The following is a 27,019-nucleotide window of genomic DNA, read 5'->3' as shown; positions in this document are numbered from 1 at the left end:
GCGGAAGCTCAGAGGCGTGACGTGGAAACAGGGGGCTGGGAGGGAGCTTCCCAGTTCAACAAAAGAAGAAATGACATCCATGGGGCAGGGAGGAGCGCCATGTTCAAGGGCCTGTCATTTCCTTAATCTTCTCTAGTGTGACTTCCAGGATTGGTACCCATGGTCACCAGTCACCAGCTGTGCTGGCATCACAGCAGGGAAATAGGTGTTCGCAGAAAAGCCTGAGGGATGCAGGGAGACACGGGATGCCTGGGTCTGCACATGGCTCTGTGGCTTCACCCTGCATGCAGTTTCCTCTTCTGTGAAGTGGGGGTAATAATCGGGACCCACCTCACGGGGCAACTGTGCAGATTCCGAGACTCGGACGTAAGTATCAGCTCCCCATTGCTGCCGCAACTGACCACAAGTGCAGTGGTGTAGACCACGCAATTATTCTCTTACACTTTTAGAGGTTAGAAGTCCTGAAATAAAGACGTGTGTGGCCAGTGCTGTGTTCCTTCTGGAGGCTCCAGGGGGGAATCTGTTTCCTCCCCTTGTCCAGGTTCTAGATGTGCCTGCACCTCTGGCCTCGGCCCTTCCTCCACCTTCACGGCCAGCAGCTCCTCTCTCTCCAACCTCTGCATCCATCATCACGTCACCTTCTCTGACTCTGACCCCTGACCCTGCCTTCCTCTTGCAAGGACCCCTGTGATTACATGGGGCCCACCCAGATAGCCAGGATCGTCTCCCAGCTCCCCACATCTGTGGCGTCCGTCCCTTTTGCCATGCAGGGTCACCCCTGCACAGGTTTGGGGGATTAGGATGCAGATTGTCAGGGGAGGCACTCTTCCAGCAGCCACAGTATGGAAAGCCGTCAGATCCCAGCTGGCTACAGAGATGTGAGCCGTAAATGCCACATACAGTCACCGCGGTGACAACAGTGACATGGACACAGATGCACACGCAGCACTGGGGTGAGCAAACCGCCCCTCTGTAGGAAGCCAGAGGGAAACACTCTCAGCTCTGAGGACCACACGGTCTGGATCACAGCTACTCGGCTCTGCTGTCACAGCTACTCGGCTCTGTTACCACAGCTTGACAGCGACCACAGACCCCACACAGGTGAGTGCGCATGGCTGTGCCTCGCCGAAACCTTGTTTAAAAGGTAAGTGGGCCCCACATGGCCTTATTTTGCTAACCCTCATGCACAGTGCTTTCTTGGTTCCATTCACTCGACCTCTCCCTGGACAGGGGTCAGCCCTGCCCACTGCCCTGTGGCCAGAAGGGCCGCCCTAGGGAAGGAGGCGTGTCTGTCCCACCCCACGATGGCAGGCTCTGCCTGCAATCGCTCCCTCTGCCCAGGGAACAGTGACTTCTCCTTCCAGCTGGATCCTGAGACAGAGAGGAGACTGGGGACAAGCCACAGCAGACCTTTAGACGTCATCACCAGACGGCCGGAAGGCACTGGGAACAGGGGGGCAGGAGGGGAGGCGGGGGATGTTTGTTACCACACGTAACCTAGCCTCAGCTGACCAATGCAAGTGTCAGTCATCATTAACGTATTTACTGTTTTAACGTTATTACAGTTTTTTCTCTGTTACCCCACCTGGCCGATATGGGACCCTGAATCTAAGCCACTCCCAGGTAACTGCCAGGTCTGGGGGAGGTAACTGGCCTCGGGGGCTGATCTGGCAAACATAAATGCATTTTCTAATAGCGAGAAAGCGCAGACGCCGTCTACGGATACATGGACGTATAACATGTGGAAGTCATACAATGGGACGTTGTTCGGCCACACAAGGGACTAAAGCGCTGGGACATGCTACGACATGGATGAAATTGAACACATGCTCAGTGAAGGAGCCACACACAGACAGCCACGTATTGTGTGAGTCTACTCGTACGAAGTGTCCAGAACAGGAAAACCCACAGAGACAGGGGCAGGCTCGCGGTTGCCAGGGGCTGGGGGCAGGGGGCAGGGGCTTAGGGGGATGATAGCCAAAGCGTTTCCTTCAGAGGTGATGAAAATGTTCTAAAATTGACGATGGTGATGGCTGCAAAACTATATGATTACACTAAAGACCACTGGAGTGTACGTGCTAAATGGGTGACTTGCATGGTATATGGAATATCTCAATAAAGCAGTTTTTAAAAAAAAACACAGCACAAAGCACTGAGAAGCCGAGGACAGGCGTCCACCTCCTCACTCCCACACGGCCCTCGACTGCTGGTCAGAGCGGCTGGCTTGGCCACAGCAAGTCAGGACAAGGGGAACCGAAGATGCCACATCATCACCTGGCTTCATGTTCCCTCTCCCCATGGTGACGTTGTCCATGGTCACCAGGGTCATCTTTTGCAGGTCGTCTTTAAGGGGAGAAAGAGAAGGTGTCTCAATGCCAAAGACACAACTACGAACCAGAGATGGTTTCCTGACGACACCAAGGTGCTGGTGCCAACGGTCCATCATTGCAGTGAGCTCCCGAGTTTCAGAGCCACGGCCTGCTGCTCAACGGGCTCGTCTCTTTTGCACAAACACACCCTCGCAATGACCTTTATTATTTTTCGAAGTGAAAATCATCCTGACAACATGTTTGAAAGAGAAAGAAAAACATCCATTTTCAAGCCTGCAGAAATCTTGGCAATTCAAAATTAGCATAACAAATATTTTTTAAAGAAACTCTGAAAGAGTCTCCGTGTGCAATATTTATTACCAATTTCCATAAGCCCACTCTAAACTTCTCTGAATTAGCATAATCTCTATGGCAAGGCGTCTTCCATTGGAAATGGGTAGAAACGTCTTTTTCAAGCTGAAACTGTGATCTTCTTAGAAGAAAAGAAAACATTTTGCAGACATCTGGTTCTGGACAAAAGCGTTGCTTCTGCCTTAGCAATGGAAATCCTCCACTTGGAAATCTGAGCAACGAAAACAAAGTCCCTTTGAGGAAACAAAGGCATTGTCTCTAATAAGAGCCACAGGAAATATTAATTTCCAGATGCATCCGTTTTTATCTTAAAAGCCCAGACCATATGAAGCGAGGCCTCGTCTTAGACACTCAGGGAACCAGGAGGAACAAGGGGTCTTCAAAGCCCATCGGCAGCAGGATAGCCGGGCCCTGCAGGGTCGGCTCGGGCACTGTCCCTGCTGGGGGGAAATGGACACAGAGAAACCGCCCAGATGACAAGCAGATCCAGGTCCCCAAGGTTTCAGGTTAATTCCCAGGAAACCTTCTGTTTTCCAGAGATTAGAGCCTCTTTTCCAAGTCAGGTCCCAGGTCACACCCTCCCGTGCTGTGAGCCGGAATCCACTCACGCGTGTTCGGTCCTCTGCGAGCACTGACCAAAGCACAGGTCAAAGGCAGCGGAGAGGGAGCCAGGCCTCAAAGACCCCATGGGGGACCACCTGCTGGGGCAGGGGTCTCAACTACTTCACCTCCTTCGGCTCATACCCGCCTTGCAACACTGCCCTGGTGGTTGCCACAGAAACAAAAGCTATTTAAAAACACACAGCACACCACCTCACAGGCATTAGGATGGCTACATAAAGAAAAAGAAAAAACAAGTCCTGGTAAGGATGTGGAGAAACTAGAATCCTTGCGCACTGCTGGAAGGAATGTAAAATGGTGTAGCTACTATGGAAAGCAGCAAGGCAGTGCCTTAAAAGTTGAGAACAGAATTACCCTGTGATCCGGTAAATCCACTCTGCGTGTATATTCCAGAGAAGTGACAGCAGGGACTCAGATAGATATTCGCACACCCATGTTCAGAGCGGCACCGTTGCCAGTAGCCAAAAGGTGGAAGCAGCCAAGTGTCCATCATATTGATGGATGGACAGACAGACAAAACGCGGTCTAGCCACGCAACGGAGTGTTATTCTGCCTCAGCAAGGACGGAAATCCTGACACACGCTACAGCACGGATGCACCTTGAGGACATCATGCTGAGTGAAATCAGCCAGGCACAAAAAGGACACATGCTGTGTGAGGTCCCTGGAGGTGTCAACTCCAGAGACAGACAGTGCCGCGGTGGGGCCACGGCTGGGGCAGGGGGATGGGAGCTAGTGTTTGATGGGGACAGAGTTTCAGTTTGGGAAGATGAGAAAGTTCTAGAGACGGATGGTGGGTGATGGCTTCACAACAACCTGAACGTACTCAATGCCAAAGTACTGTCCGCTTAGAAATGGTTAAAATGGTAAATTTTATGTTAAGTGCATATTACCACAATTGAAAAAAAATCTGAATTTCTAAATTCTCTTGAAAAGCAGGAAGATCTGGCAACGAGGGGTATGTGCATTTATAGTAATTTTTAGAAAAGCAACAACAACAATACAAATATCACATTAAAACCAGGCGGTCACTTTTTATTGCAAAGCCAGCCTCCGTCCCCAGCCGTCCACGCCCCACGGGACTGGCGTGTGCAGCTGGCCAGCCTCCCCTGCCCCGCCTCAGGCTGGCTCCGCTTCCCAAACAGACCCGCCTGGGTGTGGGGGGCCCCAAACACAGGGGTCCCTGCCTGAGAAGCAACCCTTCCCTCCCCTCCCTGCTGCAGGGCAAGTTCCTCGGCTTCCAGAAGTCAGATGAAATGTGCTCCCCAGGAAGCCTCCTGGGTCCCCGACTACGGCTCCCCCAGACAGTCTGACATTCATCACAACTGTGACAACCAAATTCCATCAAATCTGAGCCACCAGCAATTAAGGATGCTCATTATTTTATGTGCTCAATGATAGAAAAGCTGCCAATAAACTTTCAAATACTATTGATTATAACATATAAATGCAAGAGAGGGGGTCCCTTAGGACAGCCGAAACGCAGCATGTAATTAAGTAATTAGCGGCGTGGATTTTCCTGCAGGAGGCCAGTGTGGGCATTCTGTGAGACTGGGGGCCTCATCGCTGGGGACCTCGTCACTGCGGAATGTCCTGTCCCCAGGTTTTCAACAAATGGTTGTTTAGTGCTGGATGAACCAGGAACCTCAGATGAACTCAGGAACCTGGCCTGGCAGGAGTGGCCAGGTGTGGCAACCCACCAGGGTGTAGCATCCAGAAAAGTCCTGAGAGGTCACCTGGCTTTCTAGCGCTCCAAAGGGATCTTGTGAGAGCCCACTGATGCTTGGGAATGGGACAGCAGCGTGGAAGCCAAAAGGTGTTCCCCACCCACGTGCCAGGCCCATGACAACAGTGATTCACCCTCAGGGCTGATGGAGTAATGATCCCAACGGCCACAAGAGCACCCAAGAGGGCAGAACTGCCTGTTTAACAGACGGGGGATCTGGGGCTCAGAGAAGGTACCAAGGAGACAGATGGTCCGACTAGCAGGGTCAGTCATTTTAACTTCTAGATTTCACTCTTTTCTTGAACCGCCTGCATCTTGCCAGGGACCGTGACACAAGCCAAAGTGACAGAGCGGCAGCGTGAGGCGGGCCGGGGCAGGCTCTGTGCCAGCTGCCCCACTTACACTCTCAGTGGACAGTTAAAGGGCTGTGCCCGTGACAACAGTCCCCTCACCCGCGGTTTCAGTTACCCACAGTCAATTGCAGCCCAAAAATATTAAATAAAAAATTCCAGAAAGAAACAATTCCTAAGTTTTAACTGCATGCCGTTGTCAGCTGTGTGAAATCTGGTGCCATCTCACTCCAGGGGGGATGGGAGTCACCCCTTCGTCCTGCGCACGTCCACGCCGCCCACACGCTAGTCGCTTAGCAGCTGTCTTGGTTATCAGATCAAAAAACCACAGCACGGCTTGTATGTGTGGGGTTCAGTTCCAGGCGTCTTGGAACGTATCCCCTCAGACCGGGGCTGGGGGGAGGGGGACCATGATACTCCCATTTTGCAGACAGAAGAATCGAGTCTTAAGTTAGAAACTGGCCCCAGCCACGTGGTCAGCTAGGGGTGAAAGCAAGAGTGACCGCCAGGCCGCTAGGTTCAAAGACCCTGCTGAGCTATCTGGAATCCATCTCAGGAGGTCACTCACTGTGGGTCACACTGATCTTTCCAACACCCGAAACCTCCTAAAACCATAACCGATTCTATTCTGTCTGGACATGAGCTCTTCCCTGAGCCCGGATGCTAAGCTATTATTTGTTTACTTCATCAGCAAACACACCCACTATGTGCCCGGCCCCGACCTAGGGGGCTGACTCTCATGAGCAGACAAATAAAACAAACTCTGTCCTAACTAGCAGACACTTTCCAAGACCGGAAAGGCCTCCTCCAAGAGAAGGCAGTTTGGGAATGTTGTCAAACTCCAGGTTTTGAAAAGCAGAACGAATCCTTGCCCCGAGTTCTGTCTTTGTAATGTTATCAAGCACCTTAAACTGACCCCCCGCACCGTGAAGTGTTCCCAACAGCGTGCAGACTTGGGGCGCCCGGCACAGACAGCCTGGGATTCACGGCCAACAGGGCACCTCTGGCCTCCACCCAGCCCCGCGGCACCAGCTGAGGACGGTGGGTGCCGCCCCGGGTCCCCGTGGCTGAGGTCTCGCGTCAATTAAAATCAATTGGCCTTACTCATGTCACAGCTGCCAGAGATTTCCCTCTCTCTTGAGTAAACATCATTTCTTAAATGCCAACTCTCTGGGGTTTATTCTCAAAACATTAAAAAAAAAAATACATAAAGAAGAATCACAGTGCTAAAACCAAATACCTTCAAAGCAACAGGCAAAAGGAGTAAGACCGCGAGTTTGTTTTGGCTACTGATTTCTCTATTTTGTCGACAGTCTTTTTTGGCCTCTGATGACCATGCCAGCAACTGAAGCCCACGCTCAGCACCAAGGATCCGGTTCCCAGAGGGCTGCTGCCACCTGGCCTCCCCGGCCCCGGCCCAAGTGCCCCCTCGGGGTGCCCGACAGGCCTCCTAAGGAAAGGCCAGAGACTGAGCGAGGGGAAACATTTGAACACCCCAAATGGTGGGCAAAGCACGCCGGTGCCAACCACAGTCCCTGGCATGGTTCAGTCCACTCTGAGTGTCCCAGCAGGAGCGTCCTTCCCCCTGGCCACTCAGCTCCCTTCCCTGAGATTTCCTGCCTGGTGCGGCCTTCTCTGAAACAGTGCTGCCGGCCACTGCTTTCAAACTGGAAGCCTGGGATCTGTGGCATTTGTCACATGCGTCCATCCTGCCTCTACCCGGTTCTCTGCGTGGACTCGGAACGTGTCCCTCGCCAGCCCCGGACAAGCTCAGCTGCTGCACAGAGGGACTCTGGTTCTCATAACGTCACAGGGTCGACACTGCTTGTGTCTGGAGGAAAAGCTGAAGAGCCCCGAACGGCAGATGCGCAGGGGCTCTCGAAACTCCAAGGAGACGGAAGAGCAGGGCCCCCAGGGAGAAGAGCAGTGGCGAGCACAAAAGCCGTGTGGCAGTAAGGAAAATATCCAAAATAAAACCCCAAACCCTCTCACCGACCGCCGCAGACCTGGCTTCACGGAGGCTTCCCTGGCTGACCTGGATGGGTGCCGCAGGGTCAGAGGGTCCCCAGTGAGACCCTCCCCCAAGAGGGCCTTCGATTGGGGACAGATGACTGTGTCATCATCAGCTCCCGGCGTCTCCCAGACCTGACAACCTCCTGAGGACCCAGCAGTACGGGTGTCCCCTCCATGCTGTGGCCGGCACAGGTGCCCGGGGGGCCGTCCTGGAAGGACCTTCTGTGTGGTCAGACAGACCTGAAACTGGGCGTGACGATGACCTTGTGACCTGCCCTAAGTGCTGTCTCCTCATCTGCAGATGGAGACACCTACCTTCCGGCAACTGGAGACCTCCGCGCACAGAGCGCTCAGCAGGCCTGGCCCTCGGCCAGCGCTCCGGAGCGAGTGGCTGCCACTGCGTTGTGCGTATTCTATGCATCGAAAGCAATGGTGGCTACTCCTACCTTTTGAGCACTTTATATTTTACATATGTTCATATATTAATTTTTCTTGAGGGGCAGAACATACAGAAAAAAAGGCCGACCTTGGAGAGAAAAGGTCTGGTCTGGGTGGAGTCCTCGAGTTGTCCCTGTTTACTCAGCAATTGCCTATGTTTTGAAGAACACAAACCCACTCAGATGGGCTCGACCAAAAAGGCAGCATTTTGAGGGGAATCTCATAAAAACCTAGCAGAGGGTACGTGGCCTCTCAGGGCCCCCAGGGCTACTCTGTTTGCATGTGCAGGTGTGTACCAGGTGTGCGTGCACTGGTGCGTGTGATCTGTCTACCCACCTTATTCTCTCCGGGTCCACGTCACCTTTTCACTCTACTTTTCTCTGACTCGCCCCCCCCACCCCGCCCTGCCCCCGCAGGTCCCGGCTGCCTCGGGCCCTCCCCATCGTGGCAGGAACACATCCGCAGGTGCAGTCTCTGCCCAACCCCAGTTTCCAAGGGGACAAGTTGGACTGACAGAGTCGGTCACTTGGCTGAGGACAGGGGTGCGCAGCAGCGCATGACAAGAGGCGAGGGTCAGAACAGGGCCCAGAGAGGGCTTTCCACGGGGCCAGCACCGCTGTGTGTGCATGTGGGAGGGTGTCCTGGGCACATCTTCAACCCCCCTGAGCCGGGGGGACGTTCTCGGGTTAAATAACACCCAATGAGCGAATGAAGGCAGACACGCTTCGTGAACGTTACCAATTTAGGTAAAACTCTGAGGCCGTGCTGGAATATTAATACACGATTCCCTCCCTGACGAAGAACGGCATGTTCCTAAAACTTACACACAAGTCAACTCGAGGGATCACTGGAACAAAAGCCTCGGGGCACACAGGCCATCGGAAGATGTATAGAAATCTGTATACATATCATTTTGCTCACTAAAATTTAACAAATAAATAGACATTTACTGATGGCCGCCTATGCAAGTCCCTGTCCTTTGGAAACACTATCGTCGGGGAGACAAAGCCCCCAGGGAACAAGGACAGCGCGCAAGGGGCTGCTCCCCTGGTGGCTGGGTGACGGGAGTTCCAGGCCGAGGCCACAGCAAGTACAAAACACTGGAAGTCAGTGCCGGGCCACCAGGCAAGGGCGGGAGGAGACACAAGGACGGCCTCGCTCTGAGGGCCCTTCTTGGCCAGGGGGCTACAGGGAGCAAGAGGACCCCACGTGTGACCCAAGAAGGCGCCAGCCACAGGCACTCAGGGCACCAGGACTGTGGAGGTGGCAGCAGGGACAGAGGGGGGCAGACGGGCCAGAGAGACCTTCCAAGGGGAGAAGATAACAGACCTAACAGACCCAAGCAGTTTTCTTTTTCTAAATAACATGATGGGGACCAGGCTGTTCTTTCCGGTTTTCCTGGCCCAGCTCTGGGTCTAGCTGGAAACTTCTCAGGGTCTGGTGCCCTTCAGCCGGAGAGGCGGCTCTCGAGGTGTACACACTGCTGCTGTAGGTGGCACGCCCTTTCCTGAGCTCGGTTCTGCATCCAATAGCTCGACACCTTTGGGACTTGCTGACCTGGGCCTCCCTGGCCCACCCTGACCCCACAGAACTTGTCCCCCCTTGTTCCTTTCCAGGCATAGTCTCATCCAGAACCTCTATGCTGCTGGGATACCCTCTTTCTCTTGTGGCTGGCAGAGTAACGGCCCCTAAAAGATATCAGGTCTGAATCCCTGGACCCTGTGAACACGGGACCTCACATGGCAAAAAAGATGCCATGAAGTCAAGGATCTTGAGAAGGGAAGATGATTCTGGATTATCTGGGTGGGTCCTAAATGTAAACACTGGTGTCCCTGTAAGAGGGCGACTTGACACAGAAAGGAAGGTGATGTGACCACAGGGGATGGGCAGGGTGCAAGGGCACCAGAGAGGGGTGTGATGTGGCCAAAAGCCAAGCCACGCCAAGACTGCTGCCAGCCGCCAGCCGCAGCGGAAGAGACAAGGAATGGATTCGCCCCGTTTCCAGCAGGGACACAGCCCTGCCAACACCCCGATGTCCGACACCGGCCTCCAGCACCACGAGAGAATGAACTTCTGCTATTTTTGTCTATGAAGTTGTGGTCATGTGATATGACAGCCCAGGAAACACACACACTCCCTACTCTCCTGTTCCTTGATTTTCCTTTTTCCTCCCCACTAGAAGTGACTCCATCACACCCAAACTGGGCTGTTTCCAAGAGCAAAAAGCACAAATGCCTCGATCACTCTCAAAGCGGCTGATGTCACCTTCCCCCAAATAAGGTGAAAACTGGTTCTTGGAGGGAGGGATGTTTGATTCTTTTCATACATAAAGCACAGCTATGCAGCCAGTACACAAAGATTTACTGCATATCTGGGGCATTAAAACTCCCCGGGGGGGGGGGAGGGGGGAAGGGCATCAGGAGAAAACGGCTGAGAAACACCAACTCAAATGAACGGCACCAAGCAGGAGTCACCAGGCACTTCCTTCCTTCAGCTACCAAATATGTGCTGAGGCCCTGCAGGTCCTACCTGGAGGGAAAGTGACGATGAGGCCTGGCGATGCATTTGCTCTTGTGGCAGGGGGACAGTGTCACCAGCTTGAGCCCCTCCCCAGAGGCAGGGAGACCCATAGCACACAAGTTTGGAGACCGACAACCCCAAATTTCAGTCCCGTCTCACCAAAGGATCTGTAAAACTGATTCACATATTTAAACACGCAGAGCATTCCAGGATCATGTTGTACCAGCAAAGCATTTAGCGCCATATCTGTGTTTACTCAATAAACGTGAGTTCTCTCCCCTCCCTGGGTTCTAAAAAGCCGCGGGATGCTTCCTCATGAACTAGACAGGCAGCACGAGCTTGGGGGCTGACACACACACGACTCCTCCCAGAACTACATCTGAAGACTGACTGCAGGTCACACATTGAAGGTGAAATGCCGGGAAACTGCAGGTAACAGCCGTGCTACAGTAAACTGAGAAACCCATTCACACCCGGGCTGAGGCGTCTCTGGCTTGCTCTCTGGGTCTGCTACAGACTGAACGTCTGCGTGGCCCACACCAAGTTCACCTGCTGCAGCTCTAACCTCAATGCGATGGCATTTGGAGACGGGACCTTTGGGGGGTAATCAGGGTGAGGTGAGGTCATGAGGGTGGAGCCTCATGATGGGATGAGTGTCCCTTTAAGAACAGACACCAGACAGCTTGTTTGCTCTTTCTCCGCCCTGTGAGGACACAGGGAGAAGCCAGCCAGCAAGTGGCCCTCATGAGAAACTGAATCGGCCAGAACCGTGATCTTGCACTTTCAGCCTCCAGAGCTGTGAGGAACAAACGTCTGTCGTCTGAGCCGCCCAGCCTGTGGCGCTGCGCTCTGCCAGCCTGACTTGGGCCACTTTGTGTTGCTCTAACAGGATGCCTGAGACCGAGCAATTTATAAAGAAAAGAGGCTTATTTGGCTCAGGGTTCTGCAGGCTATGAAGTTCAAGGGCATGGCCCTGGCTTCTGGAGAGGGCTTTTGTGCTGTGACATACCATGGCAGAGAAGGTCAAAGGGGAAATAGACAAGTGCGAACAGGGCCCAGATCCGAGGGGTGTCCTGGGTGGGAACCAATCCCACGTAGCCAGAGTGGGACTCGCCCTCTCCTGGGAGAACGACACTACGCCATTCACGAAGGCGCCGCCCCCGTGACCCAAACACCTCCCAATGCCACCACACTGGGATGCAACTTCAGCGTGAGCTCAGGTGGGGGCAAACCAACCACATCCAGACCATAGCACGACAGAGCAGACCAACACAGGGCCGTTTCTACGTCACTTCTAAGTGGAGAACAACCTGAGGATTTCAAGTCAGGGACAGATATTTCTTCAGGTTAGAAACAGCTGCTTCGTGACTATCCCACGCCAAGCACTGGCTGCACCCTGGCTCCCTCACCTTTTGCATTTGACAAACCCCTTCTTCCCTTACAGGCACTACGCCCAGCTGCACCTGGTTAATGCTGCCACCTGGTGGCCAGCATGGGAAACTACAAGGAGCTGTGTGCTCTGCGGGCCCCTTGACCGGCTGCTGTTCATTTAAACGCCAGTTGGTGAGGGTTCCAGGCCCGGTGCTGGGTGCCAGGAGAGCAACGCTGGAAGACAGGGTCCTGCCAGTGCACTTTACAGTTTAGCTTGGGAGACTTTCACATGAACCACTGCATTCTAATATAATAAATAAAAGGTACACATGAAGTAATAAACACAGAAACCAAAAGAGACGTCTTCTGCAGGGGCAGCACTTTGGCCGAGAGGGTGCCTGAGCCCAGCAGGAGTCTGCCTGGCAAAGGTCGTGGGGGTGGAGCAAGCAGTCACCTGGCTGGACAGTCATCACATCACTGAGAAGGTGGTATGCAGTCACCAGCGTGTTTAAAGGGGTTTTTCTGCGTCTAAGGGGCCTCACGTCCCCTGCTGGGGCAGAACAGCAGCAGGGAGAGCGACCGCGTCACTTCTGCATAGATGAACTTGACAAGGGAAGCGTGGCCGTGGCCTGGAGGGCACCTTGGAGCCCAGGCACAGGAACCTCGCTGGGACGCTGCCACCCACTCTGATGCCTTTGGGCGGCTTGGACGCCCAGGCTTGTGCTTTGAGAACCGGGGTTGGGGCCAGGCCGCTAAGCAGGCCGAAACCCAGGAGGAGACTGGGCTGCTCCAGCACAGGGAGCGATGACAGCGGGTCCAGATCTAGGGCACAGCAGACACGCGCGGGAGGAGCAGGTGCAAAGGCCTCTGGGCGCTGGGGCAGAGGCGGCAGGAAGGGAGCCTGGGCCTCAGGGACAGCGAGCGCCGGCCACCGTGACGCCCTGACCCCGAAACGCAGTCTGGTTGGCAGCCTTGTGGTGCCGGAATGTGGCAAGGAGGGGAAGAGGTGCTATTAACGATTTTCTTTAAAAAAATGAAACCAAATTTCTACTTTTATCAATGCCACACATGGACGGACAGTTTACAAGTCCAGATCGTTCTACCCTGGGTATGAGCTGCCCCACCCCCACCGACCCCCCCCCACACCCCTGCGTCCCCCACATTCCAGGCCGAGCAGCTTTTTCAGGTGTTCGCCTTTTATTTCTAAATAGCACACGTCTGACAATCCATCTTGCTATCCTTCTGCTTAAATATCTCTTATTGAATTCCTGCCAGGGAAGACGAGGGTTCACTCATTCATCACACGGCCCAACGCAGTCATGTCCTGGGCTCCGTTAAATCACCACCCGGCTCACACCACTAGGGCTGTCTACACCTCATCCACAGCAAGACAGGGAGGCGCCTACGGTTCTGTGCCCCTGAGTGAAGAATGGCCACATTTTAAAATCTGCCTTTCTATTATATTTACCCGTAACTAATTAATCACCAAATTCTGACAGAGGCATCAACTGTGGAGTGCAGGTCTCTTCTCGTGAGGTGCAAACACTTCAGCACCCCGTCCCTGTTTCCTTTGTGCCTGAACCCAACCCTCCGGGAGCCGTCCACCCTCCCAGGCCCCACGCGGCTTCTCCCGGTGCCGGGGCCCTCCTGCCGAGTGCAGGGTCTTCCTGTCCCCAGCTCACCCGCTGTCTGCGTGGAGCTCACCTCCAGCAGCCTCACGGGAAGGGAGCACAGCGGGGCACACTTTGAGAACGTGCACGTCCAAAAGTGCCTCCGGAACAGCCTCGCGTTGATTTGTTAGAATACGGGTTTGGGAGGCTTTTCCCTCCGAGTTCCGAAGGAACCACCAAGTCCACGGCGAGTGAGCTTCCCACACGGCTGCTGAAATGCCTGAGCCTGATCCTCTATGTGGACCTTGATTTTTCTCTCCTGAAACTTTTAGAATTGCATTTTCATTTCCATTCCCCGATGTCTGAGCTCTCAGGATGCTCGTCCCTGCCGGGGGCGTGTCCTCGCTCGTCATGCTGAGAACGCAGGGGCCCTTGCAGCTGGAATCCACGGCCCCCGCTCAGTGGCACCGTCTCGGACCATCTCTGCTCATTTCCTCTTCTTCTATTCTGCTCCCTCCGGAAATCCTGTTATCCAGATGTTGAATCTGCTTGGTGACTCCTTGAATTCCATCCACGTGCCAGTTCTCTCCTCCAACTCCCTGTGTGCGTCGACATTACTGCTGTCATCTTTTCGCAATAATTATTAACTTTCAAGAGCCCCTTCAGTGCTGTTCCACGGATGCCATTATCTTCTCTGATCACACTGAGGACACGAGCCACAGTATGCGTCCTGGAAATTCTCTTCCGTTCCCCAAATTGTCTCCGTGTCTGCCCAGCATCTTTGCTTGTACTTGTTTAACGTCTGCCTTTGGAGCTGATAGTTTTCCTTTCATGACAGGTGATTCTCAGTGGCCTGTCTCTATTTTCCGCTTGAAGCACTTGCCCGAGGAGGAACGCAAACTGTGTGGGGGGTGGGGGGTCTTGTCAGCAGGGGGACTTCCCTTAGGGGGCTTTCCCTGGGGGGATGAACATAAGACACTCGGAGGAAATGTTCTGTTCACAGAGGTGACAGCCAGTGCAAAGGCCCTGGGGCAAGACTGTGTTTGGTGTGCCTGAGAAAAAGCAAAAGCAGAGGACTGGGTGGCTGGAGCAGAGTGAGGACGTGAAGAGAGTGAGTTGATGGGGTCAACGAGATCCCCGCTGGCCTTGTCACACAGGCCTGGTCAGCCTCGTTCCACCAACGCCCGTTTTCAGCCCTGCCTACGCCCTCGCACAGAAGAGCCAGGCCGCCGACACACTGAGCTCTGGCCGGCTCCCAGCTTGTCCCTGCAGCAGGCGGCTAGTGAGGTCGTCCCCTTCCTTCCACCTTCTGAATTCTCTTGGCCTCCTTGCTCTCTGCAGACTGATGATGGCATCTCCTTCATTTTCACACAGCGGAGCCCAGTGCTGTGCACATGCTCGGCACGCTCGCCTGGCGGCTGAGCCCTCACTCTCGCGAGCATGCCCACCCGAGCGTGTGGACAGCTGCGGCGACCTCACCGGGCACCAGCCACAGACTTGCCTGCATGCACCAGGGCAGGTAGGCCAGGCTGGCTGTGCGTTGCTTTGCTTAGGGGGACAACAGAATAACTTTAGACTCGTGAGACTCTGGGTCACCACCCAAGCTGCAGGTGCCTGGGGCTGGAGCACCTGACTGGGAGCTCCCAGGGAGGAGCTGCGAGGACTCACCTGTCTTCCCTCCCACAAGGAGCCCACAGAGATGCTAACCTCTTGGGTCTGCGGCCCTCGGCGGTCGATGAAGTCTCCCTCACAGTCTCCCCCTTCCCTAACCAAGCCCCTCCCCAACCCTACTCAATTAACCAGGTAACCCGGAAAATCCCGGTGCTGACCTCAACCTGGCACGACCCGTGAGGTGCCTCCAACACACACACACACACACACACACACATGCACTCACACTCACGTGCCATCTCAAGGTTAGAAGCCAGCCTCGTGGTACACAGGCGCAAAGGAAAACGCCAACGTTCTGGACTCAGGACACACCAGCTTCCAGAGCAAGGCCGACCCATGTGGTCTGGCTGCTGGCATTTGCAATATAGGTACCACGACCCAGGAACTGAACTTGACACTTTCTAAAATTATAACTACATTTAAATTTAAGCAGCCACATGTGTCCTATGGCTACTGTACTGGACAGCAAAATCTAGAATATTCTGCTGAATCCTCATAACCTCTGTGCAGTTTCACCAACGCTACTCTCTCCCCCAGGACGATGTCTGCTTTGCACACAGGGTCATGATGGCTGTCGGATGCACGGATTGGTTTCTCTTTTAGGGCGTTCTGCCTAGTCACACCACATACCTCCCCAAGAGTGAAATCTGAAGCCACTCGGCCCCTCTTTGGCCTCGTTTCCTAATGCTGTATTGTCCATCACTCGGCCTCCTGGCCGCTCCTCACACCCGCAGGCCCATGCTGACCCCAGGACCTTTGCACTTGCCACTTCCGCTCTCTGAACTGCCTTTCCCTCAGACATCCCTAAGGCCCAGCACCTCCCTCCCTCTTTCCTGGTCTCTGCTCAAGCGTCCTCCGCACCCATAAAAGAGCTTCGCGCCCACAGCACCGTTGCCAGTTTCTTCCACCTCCTCATTCAGCTTTATTTTTTCTCGTGTTTTCACCAACATCAACATGTCATGTGTTTATTTGTTCGGTATCTGGCGTGTACTCCCTGAGAGCAGGGTGTCGGGCTCACCGAAGCATTTCCCCACACCCAGGAGAGGGCGTGGCTCCCACGAGGGCTCAGTGCGTACGGGGTGGTGAAGTCATGAACCTGATCCCTGGTTACCTTTCATCACAGACGTGCTCGGAATACCAGCCCCGTTTTGGGTTTGCCCAGGTTGCTAAGCCCTAATCCAGAAATACGACTTCTGTTTCCCTGTTTCTATGGGAACACAGAGACTGAATCCAAGTAAGACCCACAGAAGAACTTTTAAAAGCAGCTACTTATCAGTGACTGACACCCCAGGGGCAGGCCCTAAGCAGGGACAGCAGGCCGCAGTGCTGCCAGGGGCTGGGCAGGCCAGGGAGGGGCGGTAGGGAGGGGTGAGGACTGCGGCCAGCTGAGGGGAGCACAGCCTCCCGGTGGGGGCCCACTCCCCAACCCCAGCCAGGTGTCCACATGCACAAAGGCTGCCTGGGTGTGGCCACACATCCTCGTTTTTCAAATGAAGCTGGAAAACTGAATTTTTATAAGAAATTCCCGGAGGTTTAAACATCAGAAACAATACTCTGTGCAGGCCACGACCGAGCTCCGGGGCCAGGTCCGCGCCCCCGCCGGCAGGAGGGAACTCTGCTCTCCGGCTCGGCTCACTCTGCCCACAGCGTGGGAGCCGGGTGCCGGCGTGGCTCACTGCCCGCCCCTCAGAAGGTCACTGGCCACAGACACACGGCAGGTACCAGCCAGTGCCTGGCTCCCTGCCTCACCCAGCTGCTTCTAAACACGCCAGAGAACGGCACCAAGAGAAGAAGAAAACAGAAATAAGAACGAGTTGGCTGGCGGTTCACACGCGCAACGGGAAGGGCTGAAACCAAACCTGACCCGCCTCACTGATCCTGCAGGAGCGGAGATGGTCTTCTGCCCACAGAACTCGGGCGCTGGGGGCTGGAATGGACGGAAGAGCCCTTGTGGACCACGCATCGTCCCCAGGCATCTGGAGTCCAGGTCTCAGCAGGGCCACACTCCCTCCGAAGGCTCCAGAGCAGGGTCCTTTTCACGTCTCCCAGCTCGGGGGGTTCCTGGTGCGCCCCGGCTCGTGGCCACGTCCCCGAGATCTCCGCCTCTGTCTTCGCGTGGTCTTCTGACCTGCGTGTCTGGTCTCCATCTTCTCTTCTTAAAAGGACACCTGTCACTGGATTAGGGCTTCCCCAGCACAGCGTGACCTCATCTTAATTTGGTCACATCTGCAAGGGTCCTATTTCCAAATTATGTCAGGTTCACAGGTTCCAGGTATAACTGTGGGGGAGGGGAATTCTTCAGCTCCGTGCAGGGGTGTCCAGAAACTTCCAGTGACTCCTAGAGGTTTGCCCAAGGGCACACAGTGGAGAAGAAACCAGAAAGCAGACGGGAGTGCCAGGTGCCTACTGTGCCCTCTGGCTGGACCGGTGGCCCTAGAGGAGTGCTGGCGTCCTCAGGGCAGCCTTCCTGGCCGAGGCCTTGTGCCTCAGCAAACCCAGACCGAAAATAAACCATCTCCTTGGATGATGGAGAACCAGGATGAGAATTCTGGAAACCACTTCCGTCTCGTTCATAGAAGCGGTGTTGGAAACAACAGACTCTTCCAAGGATGAACTGTGGAAACTGCCGTCTCTTGTCAATTCCTGGCTGATCCTGCATCCTCTTTTACTTTGAAAGTGAATAGATGCAAGCTGTCTAGCGACTTGGCTGTCTTGTTCAAATAAATGCTTTTTTAATCAAGCCATAAAGTAAGTGCAAAACGCCGTCTTTGGGTGGTTACAGAGCTGGTACCATGATCCACAGAAACGTTCTCATGTTGGCTCCTACAGCACAGCTTTCCTAGGTGGCTCTCACTGGTGACAAACACCAGAGATGCACCCAAACTAGTGACAATTTTCAAGCCGGGACGAGACCAGCTGGGTGGCCCTGGCTCCGGGTGGCCCCAGGGACTCGGGCAGCAGGAGTCTGTGAGCTCACTGCTAGACACCACCAGAGGCTTCTTGTGGCTATTCCTGTGGCTGCTGGATCATGCACTGGGTGGCTCTGAGTGACAAAAATGTATTTTCTCCACAGTCTTAGAAGCTAGAAGTTCAATAGTATCACTCAGCCAAAATCCAGGGATCAGCAGGGTCACGTTCCCACGAAAGGCTCTGGGGGAGTGTGCCTCCTGCCTCTTTCAGCTTCTGGGGGCTCCAGGTGGTCCATGGCTCCTGGTAGCATCACCCTGACCTCTGACCCGACCCCTACCTCACCCCCACCTGCTGCCTCCATCCTCACGTGGCCTCCTTCCTTGTGTGTCCACCCACGAGGACCTCGGGGATCCCGCCGGCTCACCCAGTGCTGTAATTAGGATGCTGAAATTCGATTCGCAGGGTCGGTGGTGGGGCCTGGGGGGAGGTGTCTGGTCACAGGAGCAGATCCCTCACGAACAGATCAATGCCCCCCGCCGGGGGCCAAGTTGTCACTCTGCTAGTTTCTGAGACAGCTGTCGTTAAACAGCCTGGCACCTCCCCACGCGCTTCCGCTCTCACCGTGTGATCTCTGCACGCGGCTTCCCCTCCGCCTTCGCCGCAAGCGGACGCAGCCCAAGGCCCTCACCAGGCGCAGGTGCCCAATCTTGAACTGCCACATAAGGTCACACGCACAGGTTCCAGGGGTTAGGATATGACACCTGTGGAGACCATCATCTAGCCTAACACACCCTGTCACAAGTCCACCTGCGGCCCCAGCCAGGAGCCGGCCACAGGCGCCACCTCCCTTGAACACACTGTGACCAGGACTTTCCAGACTCCAGGCCTTCGCTGTGTCACTGTGATTTATGGTAAGGAATATACACTTGGTCTTCCTCCCTGTTCCTGGCACAGAACTAGAACCCTTGGAACTCCCTAAGTGATAACAGCAATAAATGTGGGAAAAGCGGCTTTTGTCATTCATGACAACCCTCTTCAACCACGCTGCGTTGATGCCTGATGCCGGTGGGGTGACTTCTGGAAAGTCCCTAAGGATAGGGCTGGCTGCTGGGGAGGGACCAACCCCATGATGAGAGGGCAGGAACCTTCAGCCCCATCCACACCCACCTCTGGGGAGGGGAGAGGGGCTGGAGGTTGAATTGGTCGCCAGTAGCCAGTGATTCAATCCATCACACCTATGCGCCGAAGCCTCCATAAAATCCCAGAGGGACAGGGGCCAGAGAACCTTCCAGGGTGGGGAGCACACGGAGATGCCGGGAGGTGGGGTGGTGCCCCCAGAGGGGATGTGGAGCTCCGTACCCCCATTCCTTCCTCTGTGCGTCTCTTCCATTCGGCTGTCCTGAGTCATGTCGTTTACAAGCTGGCCCACAGGTAAGCAAACCGTTTACCTGCGTTATGGGAGCCATTCTAGCACATTTCCAAATCCAAGGACGGGGTGGCCAGAATTCCCAATCTCTAGCCGGTCAGTCGGAAGCACAGGTGAAAACCTGGGCTGGTGGCTGGGCAGGGTGGGGACATCTGGTGGGCCTGAGCCCTTAGCCTGTGGGGTCTGACGCTGCCCAGCAGACGGGGTCAGAACCCAGCTGCTGTCAGAGAGGTGGCTGCTGGGAGAGACCCGCACATCTGGGGCCAGGGGTGAAGCCCTGAGAGAGGAGCAGAGGAAGCAGCTTTCCCTGCAGGCCCTCAACCCAGGGTGCCGGCGCCCAGTTCCCCACAGCGGTCCCACCTCTGTCCTCAACTTTTCTCTCCTCACCTTACCCTGCTTCTTTTCTTGTCACTCGCCACTCTGATCTTCCTTCTCATTTGTGGCCATGTTTACCCTTCTTGCCCAAGGCTGGATCCAGCTCTGGGGCTGGGCCGGCCCGGCTCGCAGGAGCAGGTTCATGGTCACCTTCCTGATGGCCACAGCTGGGCCCTGCTCTTATCATCACCACCACCACCATCACCATCATCATTATCATCACCATCGCCACCATCATCACCATCACCACCATCATCATCACCATCACCACCACCACCATCATCACCACCATCATCACCATCATCACCACCATCATCACCACCATCATCACCATCACCATCACCATCACCACCATCATCATCACCATCATCACCACCATCATCACCATCACCACCATCATCATCATCACCACCATCACCACCATCATCATCATCACCACCATCATCACCATCATCACCATCATCATCATTACCACCATCATCACCATCATCACCACCATCATCACCATCATCGCCATCATCACCACCACCACCATCATCACCACCATCATCACCATCACCACCATCATCACCACCATCATCACCATCATCACCACCACCATCATCACCATCATCACCACCATCATCACCACCATCATCACCACCATCATCACCATCATCACCACCATCACCACCATCATCATCACCATCATCACCACCATCATCACCATCACCACCATCATCATCATCACCACCATCACCACCATCACCACCATCATCATCATCACCACCATCATCATCATCACCATCACCACCATCATCACCATCATCACCATCATCATCATTACCACCATCATCACCATCATCATCACCATCACCACCATCACCATCATCACCACCATCATCGCCATCATCACCACCACCACCATCATCACCACCATCATCGTCATCATCACCACCATCATCGTCATCATCACCACCATCATCATCATCACCATCACCACCATCATCATCATCACCACTATCATCACCATCACCACCATCATCACCACCATCACCACCATCATCACCACCATCACCACCATCATCATCACCATCACCACCATCATCATCATCATCACCATCACCACCATCATCACCACCATCACCACCATCATCACCACCATCACCACCATCATCATCATCATCACCATCATCATCATCACCACCATCATCACCATCACCACCATCCTCTACCGCCCCCATCATCCTTATTCGAGATACACCCAAGCAACATTTTAAGTGCTGCTTCTCCTCCTCTTCCTTCTCCTCCTCACATAAAGCACTCATGTCTATCTTTCGATTCTCAAACCCAAGTAGACACCAGAATCCCCAAGGGTGGAGTAAACACAGCCCTGAGTCAGCGGGACCAGGGTGAAGCCTGGGAACCCGCGTTCCTCTCCAGTTCTCAGATCTGGCTGATGCGGCTGGTCCGGCACTGGGGTTCAATCGTTAAGCAAGCGTGTGGCCAGCAAATTCCGCCAAACATGCTAAGATGTCTTAGATCAGCCTGACTTCACAGCAGCAGGACACGTTCCTCGAGTCACCTCCGTTTTCCAGGTGAACACGTGTGATCTCTCTTCAGCGAGGCAGCAAGCCAGCGTTTCCCCCACACACCCGATACCGCGTGACTCAGTTTGCATGACTGGGAGGGGAAAAGAATGGTGAATGAACAGTAAAAGCTGGGGGTATTTTATGGGCAAGGACCCACAGGTATTATTAAAACACAAGACGGGAAGATATGAAGCTGGAAACCAGCTCCTGACACGCATAGCTGGAGCCCAGGCTGGGCATGTGGGTCGGCTGGGGTCACGTGCCGCTGGCTACCCAGGCAATGTTTGCAGGGCACAAAGTCCGGTCGGTTTAATGGTATTTTGTACCATTTTCTTTCAGGACCATTTGTGGCACCTGCCTGACTGTCATTAGCAAAAACAGGGAGATGGTGTTGGCTTGTGTGGGTGCGGCTCGGCTGCCGTGAGGATGCACTAAGCGTCCTGCCAGGACTCACATAGGAGGGGCGTCCCCATCCCAGGTGGGCCCTGCCTGTGGCGATGGGACAGTAAGGGGACTGGCAGAGAGGGGCAGGCCACCCACACTGGCCTTCGGTCCCAGAAGCCACAGAAGACTCGCTTCCCTGGAGCGTCACGTGGCAGTTACAAGCCACAGAAATGACCCTCTCTGTCATGCAAGTACTTGCCATGATTCAAAGGGCATTAGCATTAGTTTTCTTAGCAATTTAAGCAACTTTTAAACTTTTGTTTAAAAAAGGATCAGAAAAATATATTATTTAACAGCAAAAAAAAAAGTTATTTTCTAAAACCGAGCCCACTAATGTACAGCTAATCCCACGAGAGCAGATGTAGCACACCACACCCCCTTCTCAGTCACCCTGGAAAGAGAGAATTCTCTTGCAGAGTAACTGCGATCTTTATAGACCCATTAGCAACCCAGGAACCCATTTCCACAATCCATTTTCTATTAAACATTTGCAAACTGCAAGATTCAAGGCTGGAACCCAGGCTCCCCGCGATGGAAGAATTAAGTAAACTCTGTCATAGTGGTTATTGAACATCTGGGCCCAGCTGTTGGACTGAACTCATTCGTTTTCTGTACATCAAGCCTGATACGTATATTAGTAATGTCTAAGAAAAGCATCAGTAAAATCATCCACGGGAACTAGTTCTAAAGTCTTACTCTCAGTGCAACAAAACGTAAAAATTATTTTCAAATAGGGAGATTCATGGTCACATCAATTAGCAGTTCAAGTGGCTATATCTGATGGTGTATAGTATCGGAAAGCATTTCCAGAACTTAGAGCATTTAGCTAAAAGACTTATTTTCACCCTAAACTATCTGGTATCTGGTCAACAGCATCAAAATTAGACGAGCTCCATACCCACCACCGTGGACTATTACCCAACTGTGAAAGGGAATGAAACAGCGACACCGGCTACAACACGCATGCACCTTGCCAGCACGATGCTGAGTGCAAGCAGCCAGACACGAAGGGTCACGTACTGTATGATTCCATTTATATGGAATGTCCAGAATGGGCACATCCACAGAAACACAGACCTAGCACTAGTTGTCAAGGGGTTGAGGGGAGGAGAAATGAGGAGTGACCATTTACCGGGGGTTTCCTTTAAGGTAATAAAGTTCCTAACTAGACGGCAGTGATGGGTCACAACACCATAAATGTAGAATGTACCTAATGCCACTGAAGTGCATATGTTACAGTGGTTAAAATGATAAATTATGTGTTTTATGTATTTTACCATAATTTTTTTTAAAAATTTAGGACCAGGGCTTGCATATGCCACCATGGAACACACTGACCAATGCTGGGTTGAGACTGTTCTCCCTCCACTCTGGGACAGCACACTGGGGGGTGGGGTGGTGCCAATGGATGACAAGCCACCCCACCGTGAGATGCTCTGAAGCCCGCCCCATTCCGGGGACGGGCAGAGGATCCAGCACTTTCCAACGGCTGCACGATTAAAAGGATCCACATCTCTCCTGCCTTTCCAAAGCTGCTTCCTGCGCACTCCACACAGACGAGTCTCTGCCCCGTTCACGCCGCTGCTCCATTAGGACGCAGGCGTGCAGAACGGCAACCTGACCCCGAGAGACGGAGGTAGGGGGTGCGGCCTCCAGACAGGGAATGTCCACAAAAAAAACGAGCCAACTTCATGCCACACGTACAGACGTGACGTGCAGAAACTCGAGAGCTGCCCCCATAGTAACTCACACACAGGCCTTGCTGATGTTTGAGAACTCTCGTTACCTGAAATGGAGTCTGGCTGTTGTAGTTCTTCAATTCCTTATTTCCGCCTCGAAACAGCAGCACTCTCGCACAGCTGTCCTGCAAATGGAAAAGAAGAAACCTGCTTGTAAAACGGTGCCGTCGACAGTCTCCAGAGAAATCCGTCCAGAGGCTCAAGCTCACGAGAAATGAGGGAAACACAGACGCAAGGTTAACAGGGGGCACGTCGCCTTCCCCAGAGCTGCAGGCACGAGGGGGGACGGGGTCCCGCACGCGACCCGTCAGCGGAGGCTCAACTGCCGCAAACGCTTTGGACGGCAGCTCGGCAGAATCTACAGAAATCTAAAATATATACACCCCATGGCCAAATGATTCCATTTTTCAAGACTGTATGCTGCAAAAAGTCTTGCACATATGTATAAAATATATAACAAGTGAAATACTGTAAGTAAAATACAAAAAGAAAGGAAGGAACAGGAAATTCTACATTTACACTTTACAAGCTTAAAGTCTATATTGTAGAAAAGCAAAGATTATGTCTAGAAGGATACGCACCAGTTCCCAGTATTTACTTTCCTGGGAAGGAAAAAATATTAGGGAGAGAACAGCAGGAATCTTTCTTTATATGTAGATTTAATTTTTTATGGTTTGTTAAAAGCAGACAAACGTTACCTCTTACGTATTTTTATAATGGAGATAGATCTACGCCTGTCCATTTATTAAGCATCTACCACTTGCCCATGGGGCTGACAGAGAACTTCTTGCCACCCCTTCCAAAGCTCCCCAGGAAGAGTACAGGGCAAATAGCTGCAAATGAAAAGGCAGATGGTAGAAAAGTGAGGTACCCATACTGACGATAGGAACGATTTTGCCTAGTAAATGCCGTTGACTGTTCAGAACAAGTAAATTCTGGTTTTGGAGGAGCATTTAAATGGTCAAGGGGCTGGGTGTCGTGGTTCACATCTGTAATCCTAGCACTTTGGGAGGCCAAGGCAGGAGGATCACTTGAGGCCAGGAGTTTGAGGCCAGCCTGAGCAACACAGACAGATTTCATCTCTGCAAAAAATTTAAAAATTAGCCAGGTGTGGTGACTCATGCCTGCTGTCCCAGCTACTTGAGAGGCTGAGGCTGGAGGATTGCTTGAACCCAGGAGTTTGAAGTTTCTGTGAGCTACAATGATACCACTGCACTCTAACCAGGCTGACAGAGAGAGACCTTGTCTCAAAAACAAAGTCAAGGACAGGCCGGTGTCATGCATCCTGCAACAAGGCAGCCTCCTACTGGGCCGGGGCACCCTCCCCTACAGGACCTGTGCTGGTGGCCCCAACGGGAGCCACCGCCAGCCCTGCCCTGGGCGTGTCCTGGCCGCTCCATCCTTACCTACAGTCTAGCACCCAGACGACAGGCAAGATTACCCCACATGACACTTGAAAAATAACCATCAAATAGAGGAATGAGTGAAATAACCAACAGGGGAGTCCCACCTGGACAGGCCACAGACCCCGCCCCCGACCAGAAGGAAAACCCTCTCCTGGGGAACAGCAAGGCGCCAAGATGCGTGACACTGCACAGGCCACAGGACCTGGTGGACCAGCAGATTTGAGGGGAAAGCTGAAAACCCAGAGAGACAGAGGGCAGAGGAGAGGTTGCCCAGGGCTGGGAGGGTCAGAGGGACATGGGAGCAACTGCGCACGGGCGCAGGCTTTCTGTTTGGGCCAATAAAGACGACCTAACATGGACTGTGGTGATGGTTGCGCACTCTGCAACTGGACCAACCAGCACAGAAACGCAAACTTCAGAAGGGTGAACCGTACGGTGTGTGAATTGTATCTCAATAAAGGTGCCATATGTTGAAAAGAAAAGAAAGAGAAAGGGAGCTACTCGGGCAGAAGTCTGCATCCCCGACCACGCGGTGGCATGAGCCACGAGCACAGTGAGGAAGCGAGCTCTCAGAAGGCGCAGGGCTGCCCGTCCCCGCCACCCACGCGAGGGGCCCACCGGGGCCTCCGCCCCATGGCGGCGACTGTTAATGAGGAAACCACCCGAGAGGAGGCAGACAGAAGCCCAAAGCAGGACTCTGCTCTGGGGGTGGCATCTGAGAGGGGCTGAGCTGCCCAGAACATGAGACGCAGGCAGGGGCAGATCTGAGAAACGTGGACACAGACCAACCAGCCACTGTGTCCCCAAGCTGCCAGCGTCCTGGAACCTCGGCTGCACTCATGGCTGGCTTTGGTCACCGTCTGTGTAAACAGTCACCTGCAAGTATGGGGATACGCTCTGCCTCACGCCCCATCTGAGGCCACCTCTGTACAGAGGGGCTCTGGGTGCGGATGCCACGGAGCCCACGGAGCCAGGCATGAGGAAGTGAGAGAGGACCAGCCCCCGGACTGTGCTGAGAATGCTGTCCTACCCCCTGCAGGAAGGTCAGGCTGGTCAGGAGACACCCCCAGAGCCTGTGCACCCCAATTCCAATGAGAAGCAAATCCAAAAAGGTTTCCCCACACCCTGGGGCAGTGGTTCTCAAGGGGGGGGCGGCCACAGGGGTTGATTTTGCCCTCTAGGGGACATTTGGCCGTCCCAACAGTGAGTGCTGCCGGCACTGCGTGGGTGAGGGCCAGGGATGGTGTGAGGCATCATGCAGTTTGTAAGGCAGCCCCAGCAACATGGAATTATCCTGCCCCTGTGGTGCTGAGGTGAACAAGCCCCGCCCGAACGACTGCAAATGGTACTGATGGCGGGTGGTCACCGTGGGCAGCAGGGACCCCTGGGATGGGCTCAGCAGCACAGGACCGCAGTCTTCTGCACGAAGCCCGCAGCCCCGATCCCCACCTGCTTTTGGCCCCAGCTGGTCCAGCCCCACAGGGATGCTGGGATGCCGAGTCTCTTCCCGGAAGGTGTGCTGGGATTCAGGGACTGCCCCGCACGAAGGGTTCGCAGAAGATGCTCGCCGCTCTCTGGGAAGGCAGGACACAGGGGCTGCCCTCTGAGGACCAGACCGCGGGCTGGTGCACGTGGAACCTCAGCCTGGGGCACAGGGCACGGTGGGTAAACAGAGGCAGCGAACTCACTCGAGACGGCACAAAGGACACTCGAGATGAAGGATCGGGCTGGGAAGTGCAAGCAACAAAGGAACACACACTGGGAGCCCCCCAGGCTTGAGAGCAAAGCTGTGGGTTACAAGAATGTGCCACTGTCCAAGCGGTGTGACAGGACCCGTGCAAGGGTTTAGGGGCAGGAACCCCTGGGAAAGCACGATGTGGACTTCCGGTTTTTACTCTGGGATTTCTATACTCTTCTAATTTTTGCCATGAGCATGCATTCATGTCTTGCTTCGAGTGCAGTAAAAAATATAATTTAAAAAGATATAAATGTTCTCAGCAAACAAATCGTTCATATTTGGGGTACAATTAAATCCAGAGTTTCGGTCCCACAGACCAACCCTCCCTGTAAATAGCCGTGCCCCAGACAAGGGCCGGGGTGGGTGGCACCACACCCCTCACACACCACGGGGCACCGGCGCTTCTGCCC

The 27,019-nt window shown here is 53.9% G+C and overlaps 1 protein-coding gene across 1 annotated transcript in view; it reads right to left on the bottom strand.

The window, feature by feature from the left end:
• Nucleotides 1-27,019, bottom strand: part of SHANK2 (SH3 and multiple ankyrin repeat domains 2) — a 518,956-nt gene that overhangs the window by 370,890 nt on the left and 121,047 nt on the right. The window contains exon 10 of the mRNA XM_069471699.1: nt 23,513-23,590. Within this exon, the coding sequence (XP_069327800.1) occupies nt 23,513-23,590 (78 nt within the window). The remainder of the gene's footprint in view (nt 1-23,512; nt 23,591-27,019) is intronic.

Source organism: Eulemur rufifrons, chromosome 6 (assembly GCF_041146395.1).
Source record: "Eulemur rufifrons isolate Redbay chromosome 6, OSU_ERuf_1, whole genome shotgun sequence".
Classification (NCBI taxonomy): domain Eukaryota; kingdom Metazoa; phylum Chordata; class Mammalia; order Primates; family Lemuridae; genus Eulemur; species Eulemur rufifrons.
Note: the sequence above shows the minus strand (reverse complement) of the source record. Positions and strands in the feature narration are given on the sequence as shown.